This window comes from Salvelinus fontinalis, chromosome 18 (assembly GCF_029448725.1).
Source record: "Salvelinus fontinalis isolate EN_2023a chromosome 18, ASM2944872v1, whole genome shotgun sequence".
Classification (NCBI taxonomy): domain Eukaryota; kingdom Metazoa; phylum Chordata; class Actinopteri; order Salmoniformes; family Salmonidae; genus Salvelinus; species Salvelinus fontinalis.
Genome location: NC_074682.1, coordinates 58,354,102 through 58,372,126, shown reverse-complemented (window position 1 = coordinate 58,372,126; position 18,025 = coordinate 58,354,102). Strand labels below are relative to the sequence as shown.

The window sequence follows — 18,025 nt, the reverse complement described above, 5'->3', positions numbered from 1 at the left end:
TGTCCCCTGTCCTATCACTTCATAGTCCCCCAGTCTGTCCTATCACCTCATAGTCCCCCAGTCTGTCCTATCACCTCATAGTCCTCCAGTCTGTCCCCTGTCCTATCACCTCATAGTCCCCCAGTCTGTCCCCTGTCCTATCACCTCATTGTCCCCCAGTCTGTCCCCTGTCCTATCACCTCATAGTCCCGCAGTCTGTCCCCTGTCCTATCACCTCATAGTCCCCCAGTCTGTCTGCTGTCCTATCACCTCATAGTCCCCCAGTCTGTCCTATCACCTCATAGTCCCCCAGTCTGTCCTATCACCTCATAGTCCTCCAGTCTGTCCCCTGTCCTATCACCTCATAGTCTCCCAGTCTGTCCCCTGTCCTATCACCTCATAGTCCCCCAGTCTGTCCCCTGTCCTATCACCTCATAGTCCCCCAGTCTGTCCTATCACCTCATAGTCCCCCAGTCTGTCTCCTGTCCTATCACCTCATAGTCCCCCAGTCTGTCGTCTGTCCTATCACCTCATAGTCCTCCAGTCTGTCCCCTGTCCTATCACCTCATAGTCCCCCAGTCTGTCCCCTGTCCTATCACCTCATAGTCCCCCAGTCTGTCCCCTGTCCTATCACCTCATAGTCTCCCAGTCTGTCCCCTGTCCTATCACCTCATAGTCCCCCAGTCTGTCCTATCACCTCATAGTCCTCCAGTCTGTCCCCTGTCCTCTCACCTCATAGTCCTCCAGTCTGTCCCCTGTCCTATCACCTCATAGTCTCCCAGTCTGTCCCCTGTCCTATCACCTCGTGGTCCCCCAGCCTGCCCCTGTCCTATCACCTCATAGTCCCCCAGTCTGTCCCCTGTCCTATCACCTCATAGTCCCCCAGTCTGTCCCCTGTCCTATCACCTCATAGTCCTCCAGTCTGTCCCCTGTCCTATCACCTCATAGTCCCCCAGTCTGTCCCCTGTCCTATCACCTCATAGTCCCCCAGTCTGTCTGCTGTCCTATCACCTCATAGTCTCCCAGTCTGTCCCCTGTCCTATCACCTCATAGTCCCCCAGTCTGTCCCCTGTCCTATCACCTCATAGTCCCCCAGTCTGTCCCCTGTCCTATCACCTTGTGGTTCCCCAGTCTGTCCCCTGTCCTATCACCTCATTGTCCCCCAGTCTGTCTCCTGTCCTATCACCTCATAGTCCCCCAGTCTGTCTCCTGTCCTATCACCTCATAGTCCCCCAGTCTGTCGTCTGTCCCATCACCTCATAGTCCTCCAGTCTGTCCCCTGTCCTATCACCTCATAGTCCCCCAGTCTGTCCCCTGTCCTATCACCTCATAGTCCTCCAGTCTGTCCCCTGTCCTATCACCTCATAGTCCCCCAGTCTGTCCCCTGTCCTATCACCTCATAGTCCCCCAGTCTGTCCCCTGTCCTATCACCTCATAGTCCCCCAGTCTGTCTCCTGTCCTATCACCTCATTGTCCCCCAGTCTGTCCCCTGTCCTATCACCTCATAGTCCCCCAGTCTGTCTCCTGTCCTATCACCTCATAGTCCCCCAGTCTGTCCCCTGTCCTATCACCTCATAGTCCCCCAGTCTGTCTCCTGTCCTATCACCTCATAGTCCCCCAGTCTGTCCCCTGTCCTATCACCTCGTGGTCTCCCAGTCTGTCCCCTGTCCTATCACCTCATAGTCCCCCAGTCTGTCTCCTGTCCTATCACCTCATAGTCCCCCAGTCTGTCCCCTGTCCTATCACCTCATAGTCCCCCAGTCTGTCCCCTGTCCGTATCCCTGGCCATCCTGGTTTTACTGCAGTACAGTACTACAGCTAGCATCACAGTCTCCCAGTTTGTCCTCTGTCCCTAGATTCCCCTACAGAGTGAGAGAGAAGGGAGCACAGGAGAGGGAGAGAGAGGAGAGAGTGTTGTCTATGGAGAGGGAAGAGGGGTAGAGAGGCGAGAGAGAGACACCTAGGTGAGGGAAGAGGGGTAGAGAGGAGAGAGAGAGACACCTGGAAGAGGGGTAGAGAGGAGAGAGAGAGACACCTGGAAGAGGGGTAGAGAGGAGAGAGAGAGAGACACCTGGAAGAGGGGTAGAGAGGAGAGAGAGAGACCTAGGAGAGGGAAGAGGGGTAGAGAGGAGAGAGAGAGACACCTAGGAGAGGGAAGAGGGGTAGAGAGGAGAGAGAGAGAGACCTGGAAGAGGGGTAGAGAGGAGAGAGAGAGAGACCTGGAAGAGGGGTAGAGAGGAGAGAGAGAGACACCTGGAAGAGGGGTAGAGAGGAGAGAGAGCGACACCTGGAAGAGGGAAGAGGGGTAGAGAGGAGAGAGAGAGACACCTAGGAGAGGGAAGAGGGGTAGAGAGGAGAGAGAGAGACCTAGGAGAGGGAAGAGGGGTAGAGAGGAGAGAGAGAAACACCTAGGAGAGGGAAGAGGGGTAGAGAGGAGAGAGAGAGACCTAGGAGAGGGAAGAGGGGTCGAGAGGAGAGAGACACCCAGGTGAGGGACGAGGGGTAGAGAGTAAAGAGAGAGACCTAGGAGAGGGAAGAGGGAAGAGGGGTAGAGAGTAAAGAGAGAGACCTAGGAGAGGGATGAGGGGTCGAGAGGAGAGAGACCCAGGTGAGGGACGAGGGGTAGAGAGTAGAGACAGAGACACCTAGGTGAGGGAAGAGGGGTAGAGAGGAGAGAGAGAGACCCAGGTGAGGGACGAGGGGTAGAGAGGAGAGAGACACCTAGGTGAGGGACGAGGGGTAGAGAGGAGAGAGAGAGACACCCAGGTGAGGGACGAGGGGTAGAGAGGAGAGAGACACCCAGGTGAGGGAAGAGGGGTCGAGAGGAGAGAGACACCCAGGTGAGGGACGAGGGGTAGAGAGGAGAGAGACACCCAGGTGAGGGAAGAGGGGTAGAGAGGAGAGAGAGAGACACCTAGGAGAGGGAAGAGGGGTAGAGAGGAGAGAGAGACACCCAGGTGAGGGACGAGGGGTAGAGAGGAGAGAGAGACACCCAGGTGAGGGACGAGGGGTAGAGAGGAGAGAGAGACACCCAGGTGAGGGACGAGGGGTAGAGAGGAGAGAGAGAGACCCAGGTGAGGGACGAGGGGTAGAGAGGAGAGAGACACCCAGTTGAGGGAAGAGGGGTAGAGAGGAGAGAGAGACACCCAGGTGAGGGACGAGGGGTAGAGAGGAGAGAGAGACACCCAGGTGAGGGACGAGGGGTAGAGAGGAGAGAGAGAGACCCAGGTGAGGGACGAGGGGTAGAGAGGAGAGAGAGAGAGACCCAGGTGAGGGACGAGGGGTAGAGAGGAGAGAGAGAGAGACCCAGGTGAGGGACGAGGGGTAGAGAGGAGAGAGAGAGAGACCCAGGTGAGGGACGAGGGGTAGAGAGGAGAGAGAGACCCAGGTGAGGGACGAGGGGTAGAGAGGAGAGAGACACCCAGTTGAGGGACGAGGGGTAGAGAGGAGAGAGACCCAGGTGAGGGACGAGGGGTAGAGAGAGAGAGAGAGAGACCCAGGTGAGGGACGAGGGGTAGAGAGGAGAGAGACACCCAGGAGAGGGAAGAGGGGTAGAGAGGAGAGAGACACCCAGGTGAGGGAAGAGGGGTAGAGAGGAGAGAGAGACCCAGGTGAGGGACGAGGGGTAGAGAGGAGAGAGACACCCAGTTGAGGGACGAGGGGTAGAGAGGAGAGAGACCCAGGTGAGGGACGAGGGGTAGAGAGGAGAGAGAGAGACCCAGGTGAGGGACGAGGGGTAGAGAGGAGAGAGAGGGACCCAGGTGAGGGAAGAGGGGTAGAGAGGAGAGAGAGGGACCCAGGTGAGGGAAGAGGGGTAGAGAGGAGAGAGAGGGACCCAGGTGAGGGAAGAGGGGTAGAGAGGAGAGAGAGAGACCCAGGAGAGGGAAGAGGGGTAGAGAGGAGAGAGAGAGACCCAGGAGAGGGAGGAGGGGTAGAGAGAGAGAGACCCAGGAGAGGGAAGAGGGGTAGAGAGGAGAGAGAGAGACCCAGGAGAGGGAAGAGGGGTAGAGAGGAGAGAGAGAGACCCAGGAGAGGGAAGAGGGGTAGAGAGAGAGAGACCCAGGAGAGGGAAGAGGGGTAGAGAGGAGAGAGAGAGACCCAGGAGAGGGAAGAGGGGTAGAGAGGAGAGAGAGACACCCAGGTGAGGGACGAGGGGTAGAGAGGAGAGAGACCCAGGAGAGGGAAGAGGGGTAGAGAGGAGAGAGACCCAGGTGAGGGACGAGGGGTAGAGAGAGAGAGACCCAGGAGAGGGAAGAGGGGTAGAGAGGAGAGAGAGAGACCCAGGAGAGGGAAGAGGGGTAGAGAGGAGAGAGAGAGACCCAGGAGAGGGAAGAGGGGTAGAGAGGAGAGAGAGAGACCCAGGAGAGGGAAGAGGGGTAGAGAGAGAGAGACCCAGGAGAGGGAAGAGGGGTAGAGAGGAGAGAGAGAGACCCAGGAGAGGGAAGAGGGGTAGAGAGGAGAGAGAGACACCCAGGTGAGGGAAGAGGGGTAGAGAGAGAGAGACCCAGGAGAGGGAAGAGGGGTAGAGAGGAGAGAGAGAGACCCAGGTGAGGGACGAGGGGTAGAGAGGAGAGAGACCCAGGAGAGGGAAGAGGGGTAGAGAGGAGAGAGACCCAGGTGAGGGACGAGGGGTAGAGAGAGAGAGACCCAGGAGAGGGAAGAGGGAAGAGGGGTAGAGAGGAGAGAGAGAGACCCAGGAGAGGGAAGAGGGGTAGAGAGGAGAGAGAGAGACCCAGGAGAGGGAAGAGGGGTAGAGAGGAGAGAGAGAGACCTAGGAGAGGGAAGAGGGGTAGAGAGGAGAGAGAGACACCCAGGTGAGGGACGAGGGGTAGAGAGGAGAGAGACCCAGGAGAGGGACGAGGGGTAGAGAGGAGAGAGACCCAGGAGAGGGACGAGGGGTAGAGAGGAGAGAGACCCAGGAGAGGGACGAGGGGTAGAGAGGAGAGAGATGTGGCTGTGAAAAACCCAGTCTCCACCAAACAGGTCTAAGAGGAAATAGAGTGTGCCAGCTCCCCCCTCGCCATATGTTGCTACCCACAGGACGCCTTAGCAACGCTCCAGTGGCCATGGAGAGACCAGAGAGAGGACAGCTGTTACCCCGACACACCCAGACCAGCTCTGGCCAGCTCCTCTCTTCTCCACACCAATTTTAGCTCCGCTCCTCCTGCAGTAGAGTAAAAAGTCGGAGTAGGGGTCAGCCAAGGACTGAACTTACACTTCAACCATACGCCAAAAATTGTTACTATTACCATCACAATGTAGTGTACGGTGGAATGGCCTCTGTCACTAGGTTTGAGTTCCCCTGATACCCCCCTGATACCCTGATACCCCACTGATACCCTGATACCCCACTGATACCCTGATACCCCCTGATACCCTGATACCTTCCTGATACCCTGATACCCCCTTGATACCCTGATACCCCCCTGATACCCCCCTGATACACCCTGATACCCTGATACCCCCCTGATACCCTGCTACCCCCCTGATACCCCCTTGATACCCCCCTGATACCCCCCTGATACCCCCCTGATACCCTGCTACCCCCCTGATACCCTGATACCCCATGATACCCTGATACCCCCTGATACCCTGATACCCCCTGATACCCGCCGATACCCTGATACCCCCCTGATACCCCCCTGATACCCCCCTGATACCCCCCTGCTACCCTGCTACCCCCCTGCTACCCTGATATTCCCCTGATACCCTGATATTCCCCTGATACCCCCTGATACCCCCTGATACCCCCCTGATACCCTGATACCCCCCTGATACCCTGATACCCTGATACCCCCCATGCTACCCCCTTGATACCCTGATACCCCCCTGCTACCCTGATACCCCTGCTACCCTGATACCCCTTGATACCCTGATACCCTGATACCCCCCCTGATACCCTGATACCCCTTGATACCCCCCCTGATACCCTGATACCCCTTTATACCCCCCTGATACCCTGATACCCCCCGATACCCCCCTGATACCCTGATACCCTGATACCCCCCTGATACCCCCCTGATACCCTGATACCCCCCTGATACCCCCCTGATACCCTGATACCCTGATACCCCCCTGATACCCCCCTGCTACCCTGATACCCCTGCTACCCTGATACCCCTTGATACCCTGATACCCTGATACCCCCCCTGATACCCCTTGATACCCCCCTGATACCCTGATACCCCCCTGCTACCCCCTTGATACCCTGATACCCCCCTGATACCCCCCTGATACCCCCCTGATACCCCCCTGATACCACGCCCGAAGGACTGAACTTTAATTAGGCAAGTCAGTTAAGAACAAGTTCTTATTTACAATGACGGCCTACCGGGGAACAGTGAGTTAACTGCCTCTTTCAGGATCAGAACGACAGATTTTTTACCTCGTCAGCTCGGGGATTCAATCCACCAACTTTTTTGGTTACTGGCCCAAAGCTCTGGGGGGGGGGGATAAGCATAATTACAAATCATTTGTTGATAGCGAATGTATCCCTCAACACCGGCAGGGATCCGTGCTCTCACCTCTACGCCAATGACTGTACCTCCAACAAGGCATTGTGTCAAACTACTCCAGTTTTCAGATGACCCACCACTCTGATCGGTCTCGGAGTCCATACACCGTGGAGAGGTCGACCGGCTAGTGGCCTGGTGCAGTCGCAATAACCTGGAACTCAACACAGATAAAAAACGTGGAAATGGTGGTTGACTTCAGAATACGACCCCCCACCATCTGGCCCCCTCCAGATGGATGGCTCAGCTGTTAGCACGGCTGAATCATTCAACTTCCTGGGGACCATCGTTTCCCACCACCTCTAGAGGGAGGACAACATCCCAGCCTCTAGAGGGAGGACAACATCACAGCCTCTAGAGGGAGGACAACATCCCAGCCTCTAGTGGGAGGACAACATCCCAGCCTCTAGAGGGAGGACAACATCCCAGCCTCTAGAGGGAGGACAACATCCCAGCCTCTAGAGGGAGGACAACATCCCAGCCTCTAGAGGGAGGACAACATCCCAGCCTCTAGTGGGAGGACAACATCCCAGCTTCTAGAGGGAGGACAACATCACAGCTTCTAGAGGGAGGACAACATCCCAGCCTCTAGAGGGAGGACAACATCCCAGCCTCTAGAGGGAGGACAACATCCCAGCCTCTAGAGGGAGGACAACATCCCAGCCTCTAGTGGGAGGACAACATCCCAGCTTCTAGAGGGAGGACAACATCACAGCTTCTAGAGGGAGGACAACATCCCAGCCTCTAGAGGGAGGACAACATCCCATCCTTTAGAGGGAGGACAACATCCCAGCATCTGGAGGGAGGACAACATCCCAGCTTCTAGTGGGAGGACAACATCCCAGCCTCTAGTGGGAGGACAACATCCCAGCCTCTAGAGGGAGGACAACATCCCAGCCTCTAGAGGGAGGACAACATCCCAGCCTCTAGAGGGAGGACAACATCCCAGCATCTAGAGGGAGGACAACATCCCAGCATCTAGAGGGAGGACAACATCCCAGCATCTAGTGGGAGGACAACATCCCAGCATCTAGAGGGAGGACAACATCCCAGCATCTAGAGGGAGGACAACATCCCAGCCTCTAGAGGGAGGACAACATCCCAGCCTCTAGAGGGAGGACAACATCCCAGCCTCTAGTGGGAGGACAACATCCCAGCCTCTAGTGGGAGGACAACATCCCAGCCTCTAGAGGGAGGACAACATCCCAGCCTCTAGAGGGAGGACAACATCCCAGCCTCTAGAGGGAGAACAACATCCCAGCCTCTAGAGGGAGGACAACATCCCATCCTCTAGAGGGAGGACAACATCCCAGCCTCTAGTGGGAGGACAACATCCCAGCCTCTAGTGGGAGAACAACATCCCAGCCTCTAGTGGGAGGACAACATCCCAGCCTCTAGAGGGAGGACAACATCCCATCCTTTAGTGGGAGGACAACATCCCAGCCTCTAGTGGGAGCACAACATCCCAGCCTCTAGAGGGAGGACAACATCCCAGCCTCTAGTGGGAGGACAACATCCCATCCTCTAGTGGCAGGACAACATCCCAGCCTCTAGAGGGAGGACAACATCCCAGCTTCCTGAGGGAGGACAACATCCCAGCCTCTAGAGGGAGGACAACATCCCAGCCTCTAGAGGGAGGACAACATCCCAGCCTCTAGTGGGAGGACAACATCCCAGCCTCTAGAGGGAGGACAACATCCCAGCCTCTAGAGGGAGGATTTCATCCCAGCCTCTAGAGGGAGGACAACATCCCAGCCTCTAGTGGGAGGACAACATCCCAGCCTCTAGTGGGAGGACAACATCCCAGCCTCTAGAGGGAGGACAACATCCCAGCCTCTAGAGGGAGGACAACATCCCAGCCTCTAGAGGGAGGACAACATCCCAGCCTCTAGAGGGAGAACAACATCCCAGCCTCTAGAGGGAGGACAACATCCCAGCCTCTAGAGGGAGGACAACATCCCAGCCTCTAGTGGGAGGACAACATCCCAGCCTCTAGTGGGAGAACAACATCCCAGCCTCTAGTGGGAGGACAACATCCCAGCCTCTAGAGGGAGGACAACATCCCATCCTTTAGTGGGAGGACAACATCCCAGCCTCTAGTGGGAGCACAACATCCCAGCCTCTAGAGGGAGGACAACATCCCAGCCTCTAGTGGGAGGACAACATCCCATCCTCTAGTGGCAGGACAACATCCCAGCCTCTAGAGGGAGGACAACATCCCAGCTTCCTGAGGGAGGACAACATCCCAGCCTCTAGAGGGAGGACAACATCCCAGCCTCTAGTGGGAGGACAACATCCCAGCCTCTAGTGGGAGGACAACATCCCAGCCTCTAGAGGGAGGACAACATCCCAGCCTCTAGAGGGAGGATTTCATCCCAGCCTCTAGAGGGAGGACAACATCCCAGCCTCTAGTGGGAGGACAACATCCCAGCCTCTAGAGGGAGGACAACATCCCAGCCTCTAGAGGGAGGATTTCATCCCAGCCTCTAGAGGGAGGACAACATCCCAGCCTCTAGAGGGAGGACAACATCCCAGCCTCTAGTGGGAGGACAACAACCCATCCTTTAGAGGGAGGACAACATCCCAGCCTCTAGAGCAGGGGTGTCAAACTCATTCCACGGAGGGCCTAGTGTCTGCAGGTTTTTGGTTTTTCCTTTCAATAAAGCCCTAGACAACCAGGTGTGGGGAGTTCCTAACTAATTAGTGATGTTAATTCATCAATCAAGTACAAGGGAGGAGCGAAAACCCGCAGACACTCGGCCCCCCGTGGAATGAGTTTGACACCTGTGCTCTAGAGGGAGGACAACATCCCAGCATCTAGAGGGAGGACAACATCCCAGCATCTAGAGGGAGGACAACATCCCAGCCTCTAGTGGGAGGACAACATCCCAGCCTCTAGTGGGAGGACAACATCCCAGCCTCTAGTGGGAGGACAACATCCCAGCCTCTAGTGGGAGGACAACATCCCAGCCTCTAGAGGGAGGACAACATCCCAGCCTCTAGAGGGAGGACAACATCCCAGCCTCTAGAGGGAGGACAACATCCCAGCCTCTAGTGGGAGCACAACATCCCAGCCTCTAGTGGGAGGACAACATCCCAGCCTCTAGAGGGAGGACAACATCCCAGCATCTAGAGGGAGGACAACATCCCAGCCTCTAGTGGGAGCACAACATCCCAGCCTCTAGTGGGAGGACAACATCCCAGCCTCTAGTGGGAGGACAACATCCCAGCCTCTAGTGGGAGGACAACATCCCAGCCTCTAGAGGGAGGACAACAACCCATCCTCTAGTGGGAGGACAACAACCCATCCTTTAGAGGGAGGACAACATCCCAGCCTCTAGAGGGAGGACAACATCCCAGCCTCTAGTGGGAGGACAACAACCCATCCTTTAGAGGGAGGACAACATCCCAGCCTCTAGTGGGAGGACAACATCCCAGCCTCTAGAGGGAGGACAACATCCCAGCCTCTAGTGGGAGAACAACATCCCAGCCTCTAGTGGGAGGACAACAACCCATCCTTTAGAGGGAGGACAACATCCCAGCCTCTAGAGCAGGGGTGTCAAACTCATTCCACGGAGGGCCTAGTGTCTGCAGGTTTTTGGTTTTTCCTTTCAATAAAGCCCTAGACAACCAGGTGTGGGGAGTTCCTAACTAATTAGTGATGTTAATTCATCAATCAAGTACAAGGGAGGAGCGAAAACCCGCAGACACTCGGCCCCCCGTGGAATGAGTTTGACACCTGTGCTCTAGAGGGAGGACAACATCCCAGCATCTAGAGGGAGGACAACATCCCAGCCTCTAGAGGGAGGACAACATCCCAGCCTCTAGTGGGAGGACAACATCCCAGCCTCTAGTGGGAGGACAACATCCCAGCCTCTAGTGGGAGGACAACATCCCAGCCTCTAGAGGGAGGACAACAACCCATCCTCTAGTGGGAGGACAACAACCCATCCTTTAGAGGGAGGACAACATCCCAGCCTCTAGAGGGAGGACAACATCCCAGCCTCTAGAGGGAGGACAACATCCCAGCCTCTAGAGGGAGGACAACATCCCAGCTTCTAGAGGGAGGACAACATCCCAGCCTCTAGTGGGAGGACAACATCCCAGCCTCTAGTGGGAGGACAACATCCCAGCTTCTAGTGGGAGGACAACATCCCAGCCTCTAGTGGGAGGACAACATCCCAGCCTCTAGAGGGAGAACAACATCCCAGCCTCTAGTGGGAGGACAACATCCCAGCCTCTAGTGGGAGGACAACATCCCAGCCTCTAGTGGGAGGACAACAACCCAGCCTCTAGAGGGAGGATTTCATCCCAGCCTCTAGTGGGAGGACAACATCCCAGCCGTCACCCAGAAGGCTCACCAGACGATATACTACTTGAAGCAGTTGAAAAAACTACATCTCCCAGTCAATCCTGATCCAGTTTTACGCATCAATCGTTTGAGTCCATCCTCACTTCCTTCATTACTGTATGGTTTGGGTCTGCGATGGTAAACTGCAACACATTGTCCGGTCTGCAGAGAAGTTCATCGGCTGCCACCTGCCCTCCAACGTGGTCCTATACGACTCCGGGGCAAGGAAGCATGCAGGAAAGATTATCACAGATCCCACCCTGGTCATCCCCCCCTCCTCCTCCAAAAATTCACCTCTGACAGTCTGTGGCCCCCACCAACAGGCCACCTGGCCCGTAGAGACTACAATACTATACAGTCTATGCTGCACACCACATCGCACCATCTCTGACCTGTACTCTAAATCACTGCACTGTACTGCATCACACCATCTCTGACCTGTACTCTAAATCACTGCACTGTACTGCATCACACCATCTCTGACCTGTACTCTAAATCACTGCACTGTACTACATCACACCATCTCTGACCTGTACTCTAAATCACTGCACTGTACTGCATCACACCATCTCTGACCTGTACTCTAAATCACTGCACTGTACTGCATCACACCATCTCTGACCTGTACTCTAAATCACTGCACTGTACTGCATCACACCATCTCTGACCTGTACTCTAAATCACTGCACTGTACTGCATCACACCATCTCTGACCTGTACTCTAAATCACTGCACTGTACTGCATCACACCATCTCTGACCTGTACTCTAAACCACTGCACTGTACTGCATCACACCATCTCTGACCTGTACTCTAATGTCTCTGCATACTGATACTGTAAGTGTTCATTCACTGTATATCAACCGTATACCCACTCTATATCAACCGTATACCCACTGTATATCAACCGTATACCCACAGTATATCAACCGTATACCCACTGTATATCAACCGTATACCCACTGTATATCAACCGTATACCCACTGTATATCAACATTTACATTACATTACATTTAAGTCATTTAGCAGACGCTCTTATCCAGAGCGACTTACAAATTGGTGCATTCACCTTATGACATCCAGTGGAACAACCACTTTACAATAGTGCATCTAACTCTTTTAAGGGGGGGTGGTTAGAAGGATTACTTTATCCTATCCTAGGTATTCCTTAAAGAGGTGGGGTTTCAGGTGTCTCCGGAAGGTGGTGATTGACTCCGCTGACCTGGCGTCGTGAGGGAGTTTGTTCCACCATTGGGGTGCCAGAGCAGCGAACAGTTTTGACTGGGCTGAGCGGGAACTGTACTTCCTCAGAGGTAGGGAGGCGAGCAGGCCAGAGGTGGATGAACGCAGTGCCCTTGTTTGGGTGTAGGGCCTGATCAGAGCCTGAAGGTACGGAGGTGCCGTTCCCCTCACAGCTCCGTAGGCAAGCACCATGGTCTTGTAGCGGATGCGAGCTTCAACTGGAAGCCAGTGGAGAGAGCGGAGGTGCGGGGTGACGTGAGAGAACTTGGGAAAGTTGAACACCAGACGGGCTGCGGCGTTCTGGATGAGTTGTAGGGGTTTAATGGCACAGGCAGGGAGCCCAGCCAACAGCGAGTTGCAGTAATCCAGACGGGAGATGACAAGTGCCTGGATTAGGACCTGCGCCGCTTCCTGTGTGAGGCAGGGTCGTACTCTGCGAATGTTGTAGAGCATGAACCTACAGGAACGGGTCACCGCCTTGATGTTAGTGGAGAACGACAGGGTGTTGTCCAGGATCACGCCAAGGTTCTTAACACTCTGGGAGGAGGACACAATGGAGTTGTCAACCGTGATGGCGAGATCATGGAACGGACAGTCCTTCCCCGGGAGGAAGAGCAGCTCCGTCTTGCCGAGGTTCAGCTTGAGGTGGTGATCCGTCATCCACACTGATATCTCTGCCAGACATGCAGAGATGCGATTCACCACCTGGTTATCAGAGGGGGAAAGGAGAAGATTAATTGTGTGTCGTCTGCATAGCAATGATAGGAGAGACCATGTGAGGATATGACAGAGCCAAGTGACTTGGTGTATAGCGAGAATAGGAGAGGGCCTAGAACAGAGCCCTGGGGGACACCAGTGGTGAGAGCACGTGGTGCGGAGACAGATTCTCGCCACGCCACCTGGTAGGAGCGACCTGTCAGGTAGAACGCAATCCAAGCGTGGGCCGCGCCGGAGATGCCCAGCTCGGAGAGGGTGGAGAGGAGGATCTGATGGTTCACAGTATCAAAGGCAGCCGATAGGTCTAGAAGGATGAGAGCAGAGGAGAGAGAGTTAGCTATAGCAGTGCGGTATACATACAGTGTATCAACCGTACCCACCCACAGTATATCAACCGTATACCCACAGTATATCAACCGTATACCCACTCTATATCAACCGTACCCACCCACAGTATATCAACCGTATACCCACAGTATATCAACCGTATACCCACTCTATATCAACCGTACCCACCCACAGTATATCAACCGTATACCCACTCTATATCAACCGTATACCCCACAGTATATCAACCGTATAACCCACAGTATATCAACCGTATACCCCACAGTATATCAACCGTATACCCCACAGTATATCAACCGTATACCCCACAGTATATCAACCGTATACCCCACAGTATATCAACCGTATAACCCACTGTATATCAACCGTATACCCACTGTATATCAACCGTATACCCACTGTATATCAACCGTATACCCACTGTATATCAACCATATACCCACTGTATATCAACCATATACCCACTGTATATCAACCGTATACCCACTGTATATCAACCGTATGCCCACAGTATCCATTCTAGTCAAGGTGTTGATAGAGGGACCAGGGTGTATCCATTCTAGTCAAGGTGTTGATAGCGGGACCAGGGTGTATCCATTCTAGTCAAGGTGTTGATAGAGGGACCAGGGTGTATCCATTCTAGTCAAGGTGTTGATAGAGGGACCAGGGTGTATCCATTCTAGTCAAGGTGTTGATAGAGGGACCAGGGTGTATCCATTCTAGTCAAGGTGTTGATAGAGGGACCAGGGTGTATCCATTCTAGTCAAGGTGTTGATAGAGGGACCAGGGTGTATCCATCCTAGTGATGCGTTGTACTGGATGTGGTAAACACATGCAAAACAATACAGGTCAGGTGACACAGTCCTTCCTTTCCTAACACCTTTTTTAAATTGATTTTTAATTGATTTATTTAACCTTTATTTAACGAGGCAAGTCAGTTAAGAACAAAATCTTATTTACAATGACGGCCTACCAAAAGGCAAAAGGCCTCCTGTGTGGACGGGGGCTGGGATAAAAAATACAAATAAATAAGAACATATAAATATAGGACAAAACACACATCCCGACAAGAGAGACAACACAACACTACATAAAGAGAGACCTAAGACAACAACATAGCAAGGCAGCAACACATGACAAAAAGCATGTTAGAAAGACCACATGACAACAACATGGTAGCAACACAACATGGTAGCAACACAACATGGTAGCAACACAACATGACAACAACATGGTAGCAACACAACATGGTAGCAACACAACATGGTAGCAACACAAAACATGGTAGCAACACAACATGACAACACAACATGGTAGCAACACAACATGACAACAACATGGTAGCAACACAACATGGTAGCAACACAACATGACAACAACACGGCAGCAACACAACATGACAACAACACGGTAGCAACACAACATGACAACAACATGGTAGCAACACAACATGACAACAACATGGTAGCAACACAACATGACAGCACAACATGGCCGCAGCACATGACAACATACCATGGTAACGACACAACATGACAACAACATGGTAGCAACACAACATGACAACAACATGGTAGCAACACAACATGACAGCACAACATGGCCGCAGCACATGACAACATACCATGGTAACGACACAACATGACAACAACATGGTAGCAACACAGCATGGTAGCAGCACAACATGGTAGCAACACAACATGATAACAACACGGTAGCAACACAACATGGTAGCAACACAAAACATGACACAAAAATTATTGGGCACAGACAACAGCACAAAGGACAAGAAGGTAGAGGGAACAATACATTATGCAAAGCAGCCACAACTGTCAGTAAAATTGTCCATGATTGAGTCTTTGAATGAAGAGATGGAGATAAAACTGTCCAGTTTGAGTGTTTGTTGCAGCTCGTTCCAGTCGCTAGCTGCAACGAACTGAAAAGAGGAGCGACCCAGGGATGTGTGTGCTTTGAGGATCTTTAACAGAATGTGACTGGCAGAACGGGTGTTGTATGTGGAGGATGAGGGCTGCAGTAGATATCTCAGATAGGGTGGAGTGAGGCCTAAGAGGGTTTTATAAATAAGCATCAACCAGTGGGTCTTGAGACGGTTATACAGAGATGACCAGTTTACAGAGGAGTATAGAGTGCAGTGATGTGTCCTATAAGGAGCATTGGTGGTAAATCTGATGGCTGAATGGTAAAGAACATCTAGCTGCTTGAGAGCACCCTTACCTGCCGATCTATAAATGATGTCTCCGTAATCTAGCATGGGTAGGATGGTCATCTGAATCAGGGTTAGTTTGGCAGCTGGGGTGAAAGAGGAGCGATTACGATAGAGAAAACCAAGTCTAGATTTAACTTTAGCCTGCAGCTTTGATATGTGCTGAGAGAAGGACAGTGTACCGTCTAGCCACACTCCCAAGTACTTGTATGAGGTGACTACCTCAAGCTCTAAACCCTCAGAGGTAGTAATCACACCGGTGGGGAGAGGGGCATTCTTCTTACCAAACCACATGACCTTTGTTTTGGAGGTGTTCAGAACAAGGTTAAGGGCAGAGAAAGTTTGTTGGGCACTAAGAAAGCTTTGTTGTAGAGCGTTTAACACAACATCTGGGGAGGGGCCGGCTGAGTATAAGACTGTATCATCTGCATATAAATGGATGAGAGCTTTCTACTGCCTGAGCTATGTTGTTGATGTAAACTGAGAAGAGCGTGGGGCCTAGGATCGAGCCTTGGGGTACTCCCATGTAACAGGCAGTGGATGAGACAGCAGATGTTCTGACTTTATACACTGCACCTTAATGTGTACCTGTCCTTCCTTTCCTAACACCTTAATGTGTACCTGTCCTTCCTTTCCTAACACCTTAATGTGTACCTGTCCTTCCTTTCCTAACACCTTAATGTGTACCTGTCCTTCCTTTCCTTTCCTAACACCTTAATGTGTACCTGTCCTTCCTTTCCTAACACCTTAATGTGTACCTGTCCTTCCTTTCCTTTCCTAACACCTTAATGTGTACCTGTCCTTCCTTTCCTTTCCTAACACCTTAATGTGTACCTGTCCTTCCTTTCCTAACACCTTAATGTGTACCTTTCCTTCCTTTCCTTTCCTAACACCTTAATGTCTACCTGTCCTTCCTTTCCTAACACCTTAATGTCTACCTGTCCTTCCTTTCCTTTCCTAACACCTTAATGTGTACCTGTCCTTCCTTTCCTAACACCTTAATGTGTACCTTTCCTTCCTTTCCTTTCCTAACACCTTAATGTCTACCTGTCCTTCCTTTCCTAACACCTTAATGTCTACCTGTCCTTTCTTTCCTTTCCTAACACCTTAATGTGTACCTGTCCTTCCTTTCCTAACACCTTAATGTGTACCTGTCCTTCCTTTCCTAACACCTTAATTTGTACCTGTCCTTCCTTTCCTTTCCTAACACCTTAATGTGTACCTGTCCTTCCTTTCCTTTCCTAACACCTTAATGTCTACCTGTCCTTCCTTTCCTAACACCTTAATGTCTACCTGTCCTTCCTTTCCTTTCCTAACACCTTAGTGTACCTGTCCTTCCTTTCCTTTCCTAACACCTTAATTTGTACCTGTCCTTCCTTTCCTTTCCTAACACCTTAAGGTGTACCTTTCCTTCCTTTCCTTTCCTAACACCTTAATGTGTACCTGTCCTTCCTTTCCTTTCCTAACACCTTAAGGTGTACCTGTCCTTCCTAACTCTTGTCTTTCTTATAATAGCACTGATTTCACTGATAGCAACAAAAACAAAACGGTTAACTTCTCAGTGAAGTGTAGAGCGGCGGACCAGCAGCCGGAACGTTGCTGGTTCAAGACCCAGGCAACGGCAACACAAAATAGAACTGGAACTGAACTGGCAGCTGGGAATGCTGCTGGTCTCTGATCCCAGGTACCGTCCTTGCCATTGTGCCCTTGAGCAAGGGCTCTCCATTGAGGGCCACTGCTGCTGGCCCTGTGCCTGTCAACATGTGCTGTGTATCTGGAGCTGTTGGAAAAGGCAGAACTCAAAGCTGTGATCTTAACCTATGACTGTCTCTCCATCTCCCCAGCCTGCCACCAAGGAGGGTGGTCTGCCCATGCAGGTGGGCAACAAGACAGAGTGTGGTCTGCTGGGCCTGGTGCTGGACCTGAAGAGAGATTACCAGCCCGTCCGCAACCAGATCCCAGAGGAGAAACTCTACAAGGTCTACACCTTTATCATTGTGGTCCTCTATCATGCTGTTTCTGTCGTGATGACGATGGTGATGATGATGGTGGTGTTTTTGATGTTATTCTTTATGTCAATCATTGTGTAACGAAGCCATAGACACATTTCCCCATTGTATGAACGATAAAGTTGTTATATTTTGAATTGTAATTATTCTAATTCTGAATTCTAATTAAGAGTTCTAATCCTAATTCTACCAGGTGTACACCTTCAACTCGGTCAGGAAATCCATGTCCACGGTCATCAAACTACCAGACGGCTCCTTCAGGATGTACAGCAAAGGAGCCTCTGAGATCGTCCTCAAGAAGTGAGTGGTTTACAACTTGTTCTGGTAACCATAGAGTCCATGATGGATCTTGGTTCCAACTTCAGTTTCCAGCACCCAATCCAGAAAGGAAAGAAACCCCCTGAGCTTCTACCTCCTAGTCACTTGTACAGATCTTAGATAAGATTCTCTCAGATCTTTCTCATAAGGCCTACAGGAACTACAGCTTGATTTTGGGGGATAGATTGATTGTGATTGATGATGTTTGTCATTGATCTCCTCAAGGCTTTAGCCCTGCTCGCCAGGCTTTGGTATAGTGGTACTACAACTCAGAATGAGACTACCAAGGCCTTGACCTCTAACCCTCCCCCTCCAGGTGTACTA

The 18,025-nt window shown here is 52.3% G+C and overlaps 1 protein-coding gene across 6 annotated transcripts in view; it reads left to right on the top strand.

Annotated features, from left to right (window-relative positions):
* The window catches only part of atp2b2 (ATPase plasma membrane Ca2+ transporting 2), a gene marked incomplete at its 5' end in the record, with an annotated part of 233,873 nt that overhangs the window by 133,755 nt on the left and 82,093 nt on the right, over nt 1-18,025 (top strand). For all 6 annotated transcript variants that reach the window (XM_055869918.1, XM_055869921.1, XM_055869917.1 and 3 more), the window contains 3 exon segments: nt 17,219-17,353; nt 17,577-17,683; nt 18,018-18,025. The exon segment at nt 18,018-18,025 is cut by the window's right edge and continues 227 nt beyond it. In XM_055869918.1, coding sequence (XP_055725893.1) covers nt 17,219-17,353; nt 17,577-17,683; nt 18,018-18,025 — 250 coding nt within the window.